The sequence below is a fragment of the Podarcis cretensis genome (assembly GCF_951804945.1).
Source record: "Podarcis cretensis genome assembly, chromosome: 13".
NCBI lineage: Eukaryota > Metazoa > Chordata > Lepidosauria > Squamata > Lacertidae > Podarcis > Podarcis cretensis.
In genome coordinates this window covers 37,181,353-37,198,774 of record NC_137182.1, presented here as the reverse complement: position 1 = coordinate 37,198,774, position 17,422 = coordinate 37,181,353, and the positions used below count along the sequence as shown (strand labels likewise).

At 48.3% G+C, this 17,422-nt stretch overlaps 1 protein-coding gene across 2 annotated transcripts; it reads right to left on the bottom strand.

Moving 5' to 3' along the window:
- Positions 1–903: 903 nt before the first annotated feature.
- On the bottom strand, positions 904–17,394 carry NUCB1 (nucleobindin 1). 2 transcript variants are annotated; one of them, XM_079950542.1, is made up of 13 exons: positions 17,245–17,394; positions 16,100–16,233; positions 14,595–14,702; positions 13,896–14,028; positions 13,116–13,219; positions 11,209–11,394; positions 10,992–11,082; positions 9,960–10,018; positions 8,270–8,362; positions 5,860–5,949; positions 3,267–3,437; positions 2,859–2,973; positions 904–1,679 (listed from the first exon to the last, which is right to left on the bottom strand). In XM_079950542.1, the coding sequence occupies exons 1-13, from the start codon at positions 17,333–17,335 to the stop codon at positions 1,552–1,554; spliced, it is 1,503 nt and encodes a 500-aa protein (XP_079806668.1). In that variant the 5' UTR covers positions 17,336–17,394; the 3' UTR covers positions 904–1,551. The 2 variants fall into 2 exon arrangements, with proteins under 2 accessions (XP_079806668.1, XP_079806667.1); XM_079950541.1 differs by having other exon boundaries at positions 16,100–16,243; positions 17,246–17,348.
- Between the last annotated feature and the right edge of the window lie 28 nt (positions 17,395–17,422).

The window sequence follows — 17,422 nt, the reverse complement described above, 5'->3', positions numbered from 1 at the left end:
ACATACAACATGGTAGACAGATAACGTAAGGATCTGTATAACTTTACAATATGCAGAGAATAATATGGGCTGAGAAATCAGAGAGGAGCTGAGGGAAGTCTCTGGGGGAGGGGAGGGAGGGTTTGAGGGGGGGAAGGGTAAAAATAATGAATATGGTTTTGATATGTTGAAATTGCTAATAAAAACATTTTTAAAAAATAAACAGGCCACATACAAGCCTTCCCTCTGCTCAAATTGCGTGCAGGGGACATGCCAAAGAGTTTCGACCCCTGACATTTTGCAACCCTTTCCAAAGTCTTGCTGCACCGGACCCCAGTTCCTGCCTTCATTTCTGCCCCCTCCATGGTGCTGCTGCTGCAGGAAGCAGTTGCGCACACAGGAGGCCTCTTAAGAAGTGACTGCGGATAAATGCTCTGCCTGCATTTACCACGACCACTCAGAAACGACGGGGGCCCAGCTGCAGCTCAATGGTTACAGCATCCGCTTTGCATGCACGAGGTCTTGGGTTCAATCCCTGTCATCTCCAGGTAGGGTTGGGAGAGATCCCCCTGCCTGGAATGCTGGCACCTGCCCGTGCAGACAGTGCTGAGCTAGATGAGCCAATGGTCTGACTCAGTACAAGGCAACTTTCTAGATTCCATGTGGAGGTCAGGATGCAACCACTGGCATGGAGGGTGTGTGGCCAGGGTGGATATACACACATCTACACAGTTTATTTATTGTAAAGTAAGGATGGCTCAACCTCCGCCTGGGGCCCCCGACTGATACTGACACAGACTCAGAGCAATTTTTGCTGTTCCTTCCCTTAAGACCCCACCGGACACAGTGGGACTTTCTCAGAAGTATGTGCATTGAGATAAGTTCCTACAGAAGGAAGCAAGAGAAGCCACTGGAAATCAGATGTGTTTTGAGAGCTTTATTTAAATACAAGGGCCCAAATAATTAAAAATAAAAAAAGGTCAACACTGCAATCCCATTATAAAGGAATCAACTTTTGAAAAGGAGGAAGGTAGTGGCCCGAATCTACAATACTGACATCAGCAAGAGAGACATCATGTCCCCCAACCCTGTTGATTTCCCCCCAGTGCATCCAGGAACATAGTAGAAAATGACCAGGGCAGGTGTGGTGCTGGTCTCTTGCTCAGTTTCTTCTCCCTCCCTCTGCTCATCTTCCATGGCAAACGCTCCTCCACCTCCCTCATTAGAGCCCTGCTAAGGGCTCCCTCAGAGACTCATTGTGGCTAGAGAGAAGCAGAGAGCCCCGATCGGTTAAATTTAAAAAAGGGGAGGATTTATGTGTGTGCGTTGTTTTTTAACAGCTCCCATACCTATTTTCTCTCGTGTGCGACCAGAAGAGGAGTGGGCAGAGAATGGTTAAGGGGCAGGGCTTCCATTAAAGACTCTTCCCACAGTTTTCTGCGATAGGAGAGATCTCTTGCCTATTCCCTTTGCCCATGGTACCGGGGAAAGTTTGGATTTGGGAGCTCCAGGTGCAAAGAGGATGGGGAAACAAGAGGAAAAGGCAACCCTAATTCCCCACAACCACACCCATCAGTGCTCCACAGGATTCGCGTGATGCTGTTGGTTCTGGAGAGGTTCCACCTGGTTCTGCAGGGCAGGAGCATCCGGCAACGCAGGGCCTCCAGCATGGGACTCAGGTGGAGGAGGAAGTGTTTGGTCTGGGGGGAAAGGAGAAGACAAGAGTGTGGAGCTGTTGTCATCGACAGGACTTCACTTGCCTCTGAAAGAGCATGGGAATCCTGTTCCTCCCTTTCGTTTGCCCTCCTGGAGCAGGTGCCCAGAACACAGGTTTAGACGGATCCACCTACCATGCATGGTGCCACCCTCTGGAGAGGGTACAGAAGTGACCCTCTTCGAAAATTTGAAGCTGCAGGCAGAGATCATCCTGGCAGCTACACGGGGACATCCCTCCCTCCTTCCCCAGCATCAGAATTGGGGAGGTGGCTGGTGGAGACTGCAAAGAATCCAGAGCGCCATGGCCAGGCAAGCCTCCCCCCCCCCCCCCCCCGCACTCTCCTGCTCTGGGGAAAGGCCGTAACTCAGTGGTAGAGCAACTGCTTTGAATGCAGAAGGTCCCAGGTTCACTCCCCAACTTTTCCATACAGTGGTACCTCAGGTTACATACGCTTCAGGTTACAGACTCCGCTAACCCAGAAATAGTACCTCGGGTTAAGAACTTTGCTTCAGGATGAGAACAGAAATCGGGCTCTGGCGGCGCGGTGGCAGCGGGAAGCCCCATTAGCTAAAGTGGTGCTTCAGGTTAAGAACAGTTTCAGGTTAAGAACGGACCTCTGGAACGAATTAAGTATTTAACCCGAGGTACCACTGTATTGGACTGGGAATGTTCCCTGTCTGGAACCCAGGAGAACTACTGCCAGACATTATAAACAGTTCTGAAGCCAGTTTTACTTGTGATTTAATTTAACCCCCCCACCCTGTTTATAGCCCACCTCTCCTCCAAGGGGCTCCAGGTGGCCTACATGATTCTTCCCCTCCCCATTTCATTGTCCACCACCCCCTCCGTGAGATGGGTTAGGCTCAGAGACAGGGACTAGCTCAAAGTCACCCAGCGAGTCACATGGCTGAGTGGGGATTTGAAACCTGGTCTCCCCGGTCCTGGACCAACACTCTGGTCACTTTGCCACACAGCTTCTGGCGTTTGGGAGCATATTTCGAAGTACTTTTTAAAGAGGTGGCTGAACTGCACTGCATACAGGCCCAGATCCTCGTCCCTTTCAAGAAAGCTCAGAGACCCCAGCTGCCAACTACTTTTCCTCTCTCAACGGACCAGACTCCCTTATTTTCCAAGAGAAGCCAGGGGATACGGCTCCTCCTACCTGCTGGGGCTGCATGCGGCGGCTGGGCTTGGAACTTCAGTTCTCCGTCAGGTCCAACGTGGGGTGCCTGCTCAGGCTGCTTTTGGGCTTTTCTCTGTTCCATCTGGAGCACAACCTGTAAGGAACGGGAAGCTGAGTGAGCTCACACACAAACCCTCAAAGTGCAATTGCATCCTGAAAACGGCATGCATGCAATTACAAAATGCTGGGACCTTTTTTGGTTTTGTTTTTTGCACATGTTCCCCCCATGCTTTGATCTTCTTGCTGAAGAAAGGGCTGTAACTGCACACTTCTCGCCACACCAAAGCCCTTTCCCCTCTCGGTTAACCTGTCTCCCAATCCGACTTCTCTCACCCAACAGCTATGCCACCCAACCAAATGTCCACCCCCACCCCCCGCGCTTCCCACCTGCTGAAATTCCTTCTTCTGGGCATCAAGCTCCACCTGCCGCTGCTGCAGTTCCTGGTGCTGCTGGCGAAGCTGCTCGGCTTGCCGGCCTAACTCCGCCTGCTGGGCCGCCAGCTCTGCCTCAAAGCGCTGAAGCTCGGCTTCCGAGTACACTTGGGTCTCTTCCACAGTCTGGATGGGGGAAGAAGTGAGAAACAGAGTGGCTGGCTTAACTGACGAGAGAGATCGTTGAATCTGGGAGCTTTTTTAGGTCACGTGACATGGACTTGGTCCAACACAGAACGAAGGGTGATAGTGGTGGTGATTGTGTATGTAGGCAACTCCCCATTGATGCAGGGGTCACGTTCTGAGGCAGCGCATGTTTAAGTGAAATTGTGTATATTGGGAAAATCGTTGAAAGAGCCTGCCTGCAAACACCCTCTAAACCAGGCTTCCTCAAACCTCCAGGGGGTTTTTGAGACTACAATTCCCATCATCCCTGACCACTGGTCCTGCTAGGCAAGGTTTATGGGAGTTGTAGGCCAAAAACATCTGGAGGGCCAAGTTTGAGGAATCCTGCAAGCCTCTGGAAACTCTTGAAAACCCCCCAAATACACCAAACTCTCCACCGCAATCACTCCCTTAAAACCTCCTTTCTCAAATTCCAACTCTCCGCATGCCTCAAAGGTTGGTGCAAAGGCTCCTGGGATTGCACTTGCAAAGGCTTGTGGGATTGCTAAACGTGGTTTTCATGCCATTTTGTTCCACTTCATGTGCAAGTAGCACAAGCCTCGAATGTGCCTAAGTGGGGAGTTGCCTGTAATATGGATCAAAGTACCTCTGTTGCAGATTTCACAAATACCAAGGCTTAAGCAGAGGAGGCTGGCCCATTGGGGCAAACGGGGCACTGCCCCACCAACCTCAATCTGTCCAGGGGGAGGCGCTGCCTGTCAGCTTTCTCTCCCTCCTCAGCTTCAGGGTTGCTGTGACAGAACTCAACAGGGAAGATGAGGATGGGAACAAACCGAGTACAAACCCCACTAGTCTCTGGCTCTTGGGCCCACTGCCTTCCACCCCACCAGCCCCAATGGGCACCGGCAGCTACTGGGCTTATGTTCCCATGGCTGGAACAAGTACCCACTGAAGAATACTGTTATGGCTCCTAAAAGGCTGCTGCTGCAAAAATGAAAGGTTCTGAGCATTTTTGCTCAACAAATAAAAATGTACTGTAATCAAGCTGAGGGGCGAGAATCAGAAATGGCCACACAAGGTTGCTGGCTTCGTAGTTATGCTGCATATTAAAACTGCTTTATAAAGTTGCAAAAACAACTGTCAGATCTAATAAAGCAATCAGTTAATTTTTTTTGAAATGCTGCAAGCAACTTTGAGCAATTTATAGAAAACTCTCCTAACATACATAGGGCAGGAAAAACCAGTCACCTTCATTTATCATTTAAAAACATATTCTGCCCCAATCTTTTTTTTTAATTGCATGGCTTCAAATCATTTGAAGAAGAAGAAGAAGAGTTTGGATTTGATATCCCGCTTTATCACTACCCGAAGGAGTCTCAAAGCGGCTAACATTCTCCTTTCCCTTCCTCCCCCACAACAAACACTCTGTGAGGTGAGTGGGGCTGAGAGACTTCAGAGAAGTGTGACTGGCCCAAGGTCACCCAGCAGCTGCATGTGGAGGAGCGGGGAATCGAACCCGGTTCACCAGATTACGAGTCCACTGCTCTTAACCACTACACCTTTTTTATTAAAAAAAAACTTGAAACAACCTTTACCTTTAAAAACACCAGAACCTTGAGGCTTAGGGCCATCAAAGACAGCCAAGGAAAAGTCAGCACGTTTTGACAATGAAACTGAAATGTTGTTTTCTTGACTCCGAAGTCTCTCACAAAATCAATTTTCAAAAATTCCCACACTATATCGAAGGAATCGGATCAGGGACAGTAGGCCCTCTTGATACACAGCCCCAAACAATTTAAGACAAGTCTCCTTCCACGCCAAGGGAATTAGCTTGCCTCAAGCAAAGACAGATGATTTGCTTTTTAGAAACTTCACATGCATGCAGCAAGATTAACCTAGTTTCAGAGAGTGTGTTAGATTTGTCTGCTCCCGGCCTAGGGATGGACAGACCTTATTTAACCAGAGGGGCTCACTCCCTCAAGGGCAACCTTGCATCATGCCAGTAGTGGGTGTGGCCAGAGGCAAAGGTGGGTGTGGCCAGAAGCAAAATGGGTATGGCTAATGATCTGACTCTTTACCTCTGTACAGCAGGCTACATTCCAGGTCTGCCAAACCCAGACTTCTCTAAGCACCTACCCACCTAAATTCATCCTTACATATCCAAGGCATAATCACAGTTCCAATGGCAGGTTTCAGACCGGGAAAAGCACTTGGAACAAGGCTGGAACAAGTGTTTGGCCCATGGAGAGTCCCAAGGCTTGAGAGAGAGAGAGAGAGAGAGATAATTTCTGGCCCCTGCAACTGAGGTGCCCCACACCCCTGGGCCTGCAATCTGCTACTAGTAACCTGCACCCTTGATCCTTGTTAGCAGACATTCAGAATCTTTTTTGCACAGCAATCTCCCCTCCACAAACCCACACACCTCCCATCCGTCGGCTTCGTTGAATTCCTTCTTCTGAGTGGATTTGAGGAACTCTTCCAGAGTCACCAGGCGGTCTTTGTTAAGGTCCACCTGCAAGAAGATAAGTTGTGAACTGACCACAGAAATCTGCCTGAGCCTTCAACCCCTCTATTAGGCCTCAATCTATTTCAGCCCCTCCCTGCTTTTCTGACCTTTTCCCCTCCAAGCCTGTTGGCGCCTCAGAAATTTGCAGCGTATGAGTTATGGGTCCTCCACCCTTCTCTCTTGACTCTGGGTCACTCCATACTTATACTGGCTACAGAACAACACGTCTTAAAGCTTTCACTTCTTAAAGAAAATAATGAGCAAGCTTCTAGCCTCGTTTGCTATGAAACAGACTTGGAAGTAAATTTGGGTTATCTATATGCTGCATTTCTGCACCCACAGAAAAAACCAAAAAAAACCAAAACCCTCATCTTAATGTTACAACAGGCCCCAATTCAAATCAACATAGAATTATAAATAAACAACACCAATCACCACAAACCTGACAATAAAACCTACAAAAACAGAAGCAAGTAGATGACAATAAGCAGGAGCAGGACAGGACAAACAACTGCTTTCCCCACAAAGGCTTTTCTAGCCTTGACTTGCCCTTAGGAGGAGGGGAGAACCCACACAAACCTCCCTGTGGAGGGAATTCCATAGGCTGGGTGCCACTACCAAAAAGGCCCCGTCTCCATTTCAGCCTTAGCGAATCCGGAAGTCATCAGGTTGGCTAAGTTCCCATCACCCCCAACCTGGAGGGCACCAGGTTGGCAAAAGCTGCTCTCGTTAACAATCCTCCTCACATCAAAAGGTGGGGAAAGCAGAAACAGAGCCCCAATGATGAGTCAAGCTGGTAAACATTCAGAACAGAACAGCCTTCCCCCAGTCTTGGGTCCTCAGGTGGGAAGGCGACATCAGGTTGGGGGAAGTTCCAGTCATCTATTCTTGATACTTGGAAAAATACCGAGGTGTAGATGACACCAGCTGACGGGAACAATACGCAGAAAGATCTCAGAAGCCAAATGTGTGGGAGAGAAAAGGGGAAAGCCAAGTTTCCCAGTACACACACACACACACACACACACAAATAAACACACAGGCTCTGCCACCCACATATTTCCTGAAGTCAGTCTCTTTCTCCACAACCTCTCAGGGGAAAGGAAACGTGTGGTCTGGCCCTTTCAACCACTCTGGTAGTGAAAGGATGTTAATTGGAGGGAAGCAGTTCAGTCCTCCTCCGCTCCAGTTGCAAGCTGCTTCCGTCACTATAGACGGCCAATGTTTTCTGTGCTTGCTGCACATTAGCAGAGATTCAATGACCTCGCTTGCTGCCTCCGTTCCATTTCCAGCAACTCCCATCAGCCCCAGGGATGAGTGAAGAGATGGTGAAGAGTTCAAAAAAACACCTGGAGGCTGGCAATGAGTTCTGCCACCCCTGTTGTGGTCTCTTTTAGTTTTCACCCTCACCCACAAATTCTGGGGTTTGGGTATTTTTTTATTTTTGGCAAAGCTTTCTACTAAGACGAGTCTTCTAGACATCCCAGATCAGTACAGTGGTACCTCGGGTTATATACGCTTCAGGTTACATGCGCTTCAGGTTACAGACTCTGCTAACCCAGAAATAGTACCTCGGGTTAAGAACTTTGCTTCAGGATGAGAACAGAAACCGCATAGCGGCGGCGGCAGTGGGAGGCCCCATTAGCTAAAGTGGTGCTTCAGGTTAAGAACAGTTTCAGGTTAAGAACGGACCTCCGGGACGAATTAAGTACGTAACCAGAGGTACCACTGTACTGTGAATGAGCAGAGGCAACACCAGAAAGCATAAACTGTGGAACTCGCTTCCGTAGGACATTACACACAAGAACCCTGTACGGTAGGGCCATGCTGCGGGCAATAGGCTGGGCTGAGAGACAGTAAGCCGGACTGCAACTCCCACAGACTGTGACTGCTGGGGCTGAGGGTCATTGGGGCAGACCAAAAATCAGGAGGGCGGTAAGTAGGAGGAAAGGTACGTTAAGTCCTCCCACCAACGACAACAGGCTGTGGGAACTTGGCACCTCACTCTCAGCTGATACGCTAGCACTGTGGATTGCTTTACCACCAGCAGCCTTCAAAAACAAGCCAAAGAGGCAGTGTGGTGCAGTGGTTAGCGTTGGGACAAGGACCTGGGAGAGCAGGGTTCAAGTCCCCACTCGGCCATGAAGCTCGCCAGGGCTAACCAGTCTCGCAGGGATAGAACAGAAAGGGAAAGAAGCAAGTGTTTCACTGGGAGAAAAGCTGGGGTGTCATAATAAACGTGTCTCGCAGGTAGACCCCCCTTGCCTTCTCTGATCGCAGGAGCAATGGCGCAGTATCGGCCTCTAAGTCCGGCCCAGATGCTTACATTGTGCATGACATGCTCCCGCATGCGCAGCCGCTCCTCCTCCATTTCTAACATGTCGTCCTCTTCGTTCCGGGGGTCGTAGACCTTCTCCAGCTGCAAAGTGGGGAACAAGGGCAAGGTGAGAGGCTAAGAAGTCCTGTTGTGCTCATCTCCCTTCTCTAACTCCGAGGAACTTCTTCCCCACAAAAAAGGTCCAAAGGTCCTAAATCTCGGGCACATAGGAAGCTTCCTCCTACCCCATCAGACCAGTTGGGTCTATTTAGCTTTGTCTACACTGGACTGCCGGGACGCGGGTGGCGCTGTGGGTTAAACCACAGAGCCTAGGACTTGCCGATCAGAAGGTGGGCGGTTCGAATCCCCATGACAGGGTGAGCTCCCATTGCGCAGTCCCTGCTCCTGCCAACCTAGCAGTTCGAAAGCACATCAAAGTGCAAGTAGATAAATAGGTACCACTCTGGTGGGAAGGTAAACGGCGTTTCTGTGCGCTGCTTTGGTTTGCCAGAAGTGGCTTAGTCATGCTGGCCACATGACCCGGAAGCTGCACGCTGGCTCCCTCGGCCAATAAAGTGAGATGAGCGCCGCAACCCCAGAGTCGGCCACGACTGGACCTAATGGTCAGGGGTCCCTTTACCTTTACACTGGACTGCCAGTGTCTTTCTGGCTCTTCAAGCTGAGGCATCCCCCAGTCTTGCCTGGAGATGCCAGGGATCAAATTTAGGACCTCTGGCATGCACAACATGCATGCTGTACACCTGAGCTCATGTCGTTCCCCAGAAGTGAAACCTGCCTCTCGAGACTGCTCACAACCCACACCACAAAAAAACAGGGATGGGGAGTCTGTGGCCCTCAAGATATTGCTGGGACTCCTATCAGCCCTCTTATCAGATCATCCCTTGACAACTGCAGCTCAGTTAGGAAAGTGCATGCCCTGCATGCAGAATTTCCCAGGTTCAATCCCCAGCATGTCCAGTTTGGGCTGGTAAAGGGACCCCTGCTGGATAAAATTGCTCACTATATGCAGGCAAGAGGCTAGTCCTTATGAGGAGCTGTTTCAAGGTTGCACCACAGCAGACTGCAAGGGGAGGCTCAAATGCTTGAATGCATCCCCTTCTGCCCCCCAAAACAAGAAAAACCTCTTTGTACACAGAAAACGAAGTGTCAGAGAGAAGCTTTCCTCCCATGTGCTAGTTTCTACATGCAGAGGGGCTTGCGGGCTTGCTTTTGTATGGAAGAGCACTGAAACATGCATGCCTCTCCCAGCTGCAGTCTGCTGTGGTACAGCCTGGGCACAGGCTTATTACTAAGAACTAGGCAGAGAACTATGGGGACGCGGGTGGCGCTGTGGGTTAATCCACAGAGCCTAGGACTTGCCGATCAAAAGGTCGGCGGTTCAAATCCCCATGATGGGGTGAGCTCCCGTTGCTCGGTCCCTGCTCCTGCCAACCTAGCAGTTCGAAAGCACGTCAAAGTGCAAGTAGATAAATAGGTACCACTCTGGTGGGAAGGTAAATGGAATTTCCGTGCACTGCTCTGATTCGCCAGAATCAGCTTAGCCATGCTGGCCACATGACCCGGAAGCTGTACGCCGGCTCCCTCGGCCAATAAAGTGAGATGAGCACCGCAACCCCAGAGTCAGTCACGACTGGACCTAATGGTCAGGGGTCCCTTTACCTTTAGGCAGAGAACTTACCTCCTTAGTGAAGAGAGCCTCCAGTTCCTGCTCATCTAGAACTCCATCACTATTTGTGTCTGAGGGGTGAAAGTAAGGAAGATAGAATTAGACTTAGGCAAGCCTCCCTCTCTCTGTGTCCCCAATGAGTAATTATGGGAGAGCCAGTGGCCTGGTTTTGCACGTCACAATATGCCAGAGTTTGTCTTAAACCATGGTTTAATCACAAATATTCCCACCCCAGCCCCACACAAATTATGGCCTGTCATGTCACCTACAGCCTAGGCGGTGCCTTGTTTCCTTCAAACAACATGGTGGGCTACCAATTAATCCAAGAACAAGCCTTAAATTTATTTCTGGCCTTATTGCACGTGGCGGGTTAGAAAAAAACTATGCTCTGGGTTTGAACAACATTACAGCCAAAAGAATGTGGCTTTGTCCGTTGTTTGAACTAAGTTCAAGATTGTGTTTGTACATTACCCTGGGACCTTGTGGTGAAGGGAGAGTAATAAATCAGATCTAGAAAATAATGTAACTCATTTGGGGCACATGTGGAGGTGAGGGAGAAGAGAGAAGCTGTGCAGGGACAGGGTAAGGCACGTTCAGAAATAAACCATGTTTTCAAGACTGTGGCCTAAATGGCCTCTGTCCTGTATACTTGAAGGAGCGTCTCCACCCTCATCATTCAGCCCACACATTGAGGTCCAACTCCGAGGGTCTTCTGGGAGTTTCTCCACTGTGAGAAGTGAAGTTACAGGCAACCAGGCAGAGGGCTTTCCCATCAGATGTCAAGGAGATAAATAACTATACAACTTTTAGAAGATACCCGAAGGCAGCCCTGTATCTGGAGATTTTTAATGTTTGATGTTTTATTGTGTTTTTATGTGTTGGAAGCCATCCAGAGCGGCTTCCAACTACTATAAAATGTCACTAATCTACTGATCGTCAGCCAAATCTGTCAGCCCTCCACTGCTATAAGCCTGATACCAGAGCTCCCTTCAGAGAAGTGATGAAATACAGAAATAGAAGAACACCTTTCCTCCCCTTCCTCACCGTGTAATTTGAAGAAAGTCTTGGGGTTGAACTCATTGGGGTCCAAGCCGTCGGTCTCCTGCCAGACCTCCTTGAGCTGATCACGGCTCCCCTGCATTGGGGTTACAGATGAGGCAATCAAGGCCAGTCAAAGAAGTAATAGCTCCCATCTTTGCCTCCCACAGGAACACCCGCACGCCCTCCCCCCACAAAAAACCCCTAGAAGTGGTTCCCTTACCGGGACGTTGACCTTGGGATGCTCCTTGTGCTTCTTCTTGAGCGCTTCGAAATGCGCCTCCTCCTCCCGGCGCTTCTCCTCATCCAGAGATTTCAAGTACTCCCGGCGCTCGTGCTCCTTCATCATCTCGTAACGCTTGAACTCTTCATGGTGAGCGGCATCGTAGTTCTCCAGGTCCTTAGTAGCCTGCAGGGCGAAGAGGCAAGATAATGTCAACAGTGACCAAGTGGGGTGGGAGAGCGGGGCAAAAGCAACTCCCCCTGCTCTAACCCGGGATGCTCGAAGAGGGATGCCTGAAGTCCCTGCAAAGCTCAAAGTAAACATAAGAATGTAAGGCGAGCTTGCTGGATCAGGCCACTGATCCATCTAGTGCAGCATACACATACATAATTTTCACTTTTACCATTTTTTTTCACATTTGCATTCACAAAAAATAAACAATCGTTGACTTCCCTCCTTTCCATGGTTCACTCTAATTATCTTCTGCTGCTGCATATTCTAATTAACGCCATATTAATTTTCTCACCTTCTCTCAACTTAATTTATACTGCTGAATTTACTCTAATCCTGCCAACGTTTTGTTTTCAATAACTCTTCAAATATTATACAAACTTTTTCCAATCTCCCTTAAACACTCTTTCCTCCTGATCTCTTATTCTGCTGGTTAAACTTGCTATTTCTGCATATTCCGCCAGCTTCGTCTGCCATTCTTCCTTTGTTGGTACTGTTCCCTCCCTCCCATTTCTGAGCATATACGATCCTGGCTGCCGTGGCTGCATATAGAAACAGATTCTTTAGAGACATCTGACTCAGTTATTCAAAACAGGAGACTCCTAACTCCACTCTCAGTTCTCTCAATAACCACTGTAAAAACTGCAGCTCTATGAGGGGAATAAGGGACTCCTAACAACTTAATGAACTACAGTCACTCCCAGGATTCTTTGGGGAAAGCCACAAGTGTTTAAAGCGGTATAATACTGCTTTAAATGTATAGTGCACCATCTTACTGAGCTAGGCAGAGCTCAGACAGAATTGCACTAGGACTGCAAACTCAAAGGCTATTCTGGATTTGGGTCTTGCAACCCCACTTGATCTCAGACCTGCCATCCACCACCCATCCCTTGAGACCAAAAGTAGAATAGATTGGATACATATTAAAAATCTGGGTGTGCTGTGATTACTAAACGTACATGCACGTAACAAAAACACAGTATCTCCCATCCTGATCAGCCTGCCTTTCTTCAAAAGGGGATGCGCCAATAAAGAAAACACTTTACAGAAAAGCAGAGAAGCATTGTGGGGGTGGGAAGAGAGATTATCTTACTTCCTCGAACAAACTGTGCATGAGAATTATTGTCTTGGCTCTCCTTCCAGAGGAATTGAATCCTCAACACAGGCAATTACCTCCAGTTTAATTCCCAAAGAATTGGTCTTTTTGTGGCTGTTATCCTCCAGAGCATAAGGAAAGGAAAAAACTTTCACTCCTTTAAACAATATGGGGGAGGAGAAAACGACACACATGGCCGATCCCACACTGAACCACATGGAGCGTTAGGCAAAAGGCCTTGCTTTTAAACCAGTCACCCATACTTATAGATATTAATTAGCAAGTGAAGCTTTTTCCACCCTGGAGCAAAATGCAATCACCTGTTAATTGCCACGGCTCACACAGCTGTCAAAAAGTGCAGCAGCAGCAACAGAGGATGGTTGCTAAGTGGGCAATAAGACCCACTGCTGCCAACAAGGATGTCTTCTTGCACAGCACTTGAATCAGGCAGTTGTGTTACGCTGCACAAGTACACTGTATGGACCAGCGTGAGGTGAGCAAACACCAGGGGATCAGCACACCAGAGGCTGACAAGACAGCCACATCGATTTTGGTATGAAATAAGGAAGTTCAGACATACGGCTTGAATGAGCAACTCCAGATCCCGGGCTTCAAACGTGTGCTGGTTTTGAGGGTCCAGATGTTCGAACTGCTTCAGCAAAGAGAGGTGATCGACCTGTACATCTGGAGGGGGAGAGGAGTTTGCAAGGGAGAGGTTAAGGATGCTGGTTCACATCTGAAGCTCCAACAGGTCACAGAGAATGGGGATGAGGAGCCTGCACCCCTCCACAGGTTGTCGGGCTACAAATCCCATCAGCTCCAACCAACCTGGCCAGGGACAGCACACAGAAGGCAGCAGATCCCCCACCTTCCATTTAAGCCAATGGCTATTGGTCAGAACAATTGAAAATGGAACTTCCAGACTGTATCAGTTCCTGGTGACAACAGGGGATGGGGCTCACTCTATGAAGCCTAACTAATGAGTCTACTGAAAAGTGTGAGGGTGGGGAGACCAGGCTGGCTGCTGATGGGCCAATCTAACAAGACCATTTTTATGGCTACATCTGAGGAAGCCCAGGCTGAAAATGCAACTAATAAGTAAGTGCAATAGGCTATCAGGAACAATTAATTCCTGATCAGGAGGGATATGTGTCCAAAGACCACTCAATGTACACACACAAATTAACTCTGCATTGGCCCTGAACTTCTCATGCTGGAACCCAGATCTAACACAAACTATCCAAAATGCCACAGTCCCAACCACAAAATCAGGACCCCTGGACTCTCAGTACTCCCTATTTCTATTTCCCAAATCCCTCCAGGAGCCCCACTCACACAACGCACTTCTGTTCCAGCTCACCTTGTTCCATGGTTGCATCCATCTTGGCCTTCAGAAGCATCCGAAGCCGGGAGACCTCTTGACGCTTCAATTCATCAAGTTTGGTGCGGACATGGTGGCTGACAAAGTCCAGCTCTTTGCTGAGTTTTCCACTCTGAAAGAAGCCACAGATGGCAGAGGTTTTATTTATTATTAGTCATGCTAATTCCACCCTTCTTCCAAGGAACCCAATGCAGAACATGCATCTCATCCAATCTTCACAACAGCCTTATGAGATAGGATAGGTTGAGTGACAGCGATTGGACTAAAGTCATCTAAGTGAGCTTTGGGATTTAAAGCAGGGTTGGGGAGCCTCCAGCCCAGGGGCCAGCCTTAGCCCACTGGGAGTCCAATTTGGCCCACCAGGCCATTTGGAAAACTCATGCAAGGGCTTTTTGGAGGTGGCCAAGGCTGTCATATTTGGCCTGATAAGCGTCTTGTCCATGGAGTCAAAAAGGTCCCCCACCCTGATTTAAGGCCAGGTTTTCTCAGTCCAAGTTCAGCAAGTGAAGAGTTACCACACTGCAGGGCGATATGCATCCATCACTACCGCAAAAATCCAAGTCCGGCTCCCAGGGAAGCCATATTTCACTATCCACCAAAACCAAAACCTCAGAATGCTGGCTAAAGAAGAAAACTATCTTGCTAGCACACATGACCACACAACATAGTCCAGATCACCTTGATGTCCTCTGCATTGGCCGCTTGGAGCTTTTCCCGGAAGTGCCCATCTGTTTCCAACACACTGATCACTTCTTGGAGATAGCGGTGATAATAGAGGCCTGTGTCCTGTGCAAAAGCAAGAGCAATGGGTCAGTGCAACCATCCGGGGAAGGGCTGTTGGCCAGGGGTAAAGTGTTTGCTCTGCATACATAAGGTTCTCCAATTTAGTCCCTAGGATCTCCAGAGAAGGGGACCTGGGAGAGAGTCTTGGTTAGAGAAGATACAGAACTGGGCTTAATGGATTCAGAGGTCCAATGCAACATAAGCAAACTCCACATGCTAACCATCACCATCGACAACAACAAGCAAGTGGAGAGTTGTAACAAAATTCTGCAGTGTGACATGCTCCTGTTGCACCCCAAGATCCTTCAACTTCCTTATCACAATCAGTTCATAAATACTGTTGAGACCAACAGAAATTTTTGGTGCCATCTGATCTCTGGCTGAGACAGAATCTGTAAATCTTCCCCTCCCTTTCACAACCTAAACTGCTCAAACTAGAGGCTTTATCCTTGAAAGATGGAAAAGATACAGTTTAAGAGAAAAATTCAATTAGTGACATATATATGGTGTGGGCTTCATCAAACTTTTGGGACAAAAATCAGCCACCCAGTCCTCCCTCTCTCTCTGAAATGAGAGATTATTCACTTCCACTAAAGAATGAAGTTCTCAATTTCCACAGCAAAACTATGTAAGAGCAAATCCAGCAACAAGATGGGACAAAAAACAACAACAAGCCCAGAGAGATGTTCTGCATGTTAAACACCTGAGATTTCATCTGAACCTATATTTAATTACGCACCGATTTAAATGTTATCTGTTTTGTCTCGTGACCAACCAGAACATTTTAAGAGCTAAACCTCCATCCTTGAATTTATTTTATACCTACATAGTCACCAGATAACATGGGAAAACATCAATGACCTTAAATGTCTACTTCATGTTTTATAAACCCTCTTTACTCCATTTCCTATGATTTATTATATTTGTAGTTTTTAAAAAATAAACCACTGCATTCCAGTTTCAGTTACAGATAGGTAGCCGTGTTGGTCTGCCATAGTCAAAACAAAATAAAAAAAAATTCTTCCAGTAGCACCTTAAAGACCAACTAGGTTAGTACTTGGTATGAGCTTTCGTGTGCACGCACACTTCTTCAGATACATCTTCAGATGCATTCCAGTTTGTTCAAGCAAAAATGAAATATTCCCATTTCAGAGTTACAAGTAAAAAAATACCAATTGATAAATGGAATGATTTCTGGTACTGGCTTGCAAAGAATAACATAAGCATTTCCTGTACTGAATCATAAATAAACACATTTATTCTAAAGTGGTAGGAGACTGACTCTTCTGACTCTAAGTTCTGCTAACCAGGAGATAGGATAATGATAATATCACCAACCACCATTATACATTAGGGCACTACTCAAGAATACAGAGATGTTTAGGATTAGGATTCCTTACTGGTGCCTCAGGGGGAGTCTCCTCTTCTTGCTTCTCCTTGGGCCGTTCAATGGGCACACAGCTTGCCAACCCTAAAAGGGCAGCGCTCAGGAGCCACGTCAGGTGCATTGCCTTGTGTGCCTGTCGCCAAGATCCTATGGAAACCAGGAAACACTACATTAGGAATGCAGAAATGGAATTCCCAAAAAGGAAAGAAATGGCAAGAGCAATCGTTTCTCCACACCTCCCCCCACCCTCAGGGCCAGATTGAGGTTTGATGAGGCCCTAAGCTACTGAAGGTAATGGGGCCCTTTATACACCCAGCTCTCCTTTGTCAACAACAAATTGCCGCTGTTTTTTGTGTTGAATATATGCTATATGGTAATTTATGGACCTAATAGGTATCTAAAGCCATTTGCACATAAAAAAATATGTATTTTATCAGAGTAATTGTTGAACTTATATTTTGGAAATGTACATCCAGTTTGTTTTTTCCTTTAAATTTTTTTGGGGGCTCCCAAGAGAGTGGGAGCTATAGCTATAGCTTGTACGTAAATCCGGCACTGCCCACCCCAAAGGAAAGGCAAACATAAAAGTCCAGGAACGGGCAAGTTTGCACCACGTGGCAAATGCAAATCTGAAGTCCACAGACTGCGGCTGACCAGTGTAATTTGTTGCCAATGCCAAAGTTCAGTACAGCACTTGAGAACAGTAGTAATAATAACAATAACAATAAAAGCCAGGAGCCCTAGAGCAAGTGCAGAGCAGTTCCTCACTTGCTATGTCCCCTCAACACATCTTGGATCAGGGGGCAGGGCTTGCAAGTCACAGAGCAAAGCTGTAACCCCCGACATTTCACAAGCCTCAAAACACATCCCCAGCAGTACCCGGAACCTAAAAGCGGAGTGGGGAGAGCCTGAGCGGTGAGCTGCATCCTTTGACCTGGAAACCCCAATCCCTCCTGCCGGAGACGCCGAGGAGGCGGGCGGTGGTTGGGCGGCCAGCGAAATGCACTCTGGACATGCTCAAGAGGGCCGCTTTCCCCCCTCCTTTGTGATACTGTTCTGAACGTAGTAGGGCTAGGAGCCCCCGGCGTTGGCGACCCCCTAGCGCTTGGCCCTAGCGCCTGAAGCAAAGGTCCCGGCGCTGACCCTTCCGCGACTCACCTGAGTCCAAAGGTGCCTGCGACCGAACGTTCGGCCACCTTCGCCAGTCCGATTCCTCTTTTCCAAGCAGGCCCCGCCCCAATATCTGCATGCCTAGCCACGCCCCCTCTCTAGTCCGGGCCTCGCCGGCTACGCCACCTTCGCTCTGTCACGTCCGGCGCTCTATTTGCGTCATGCC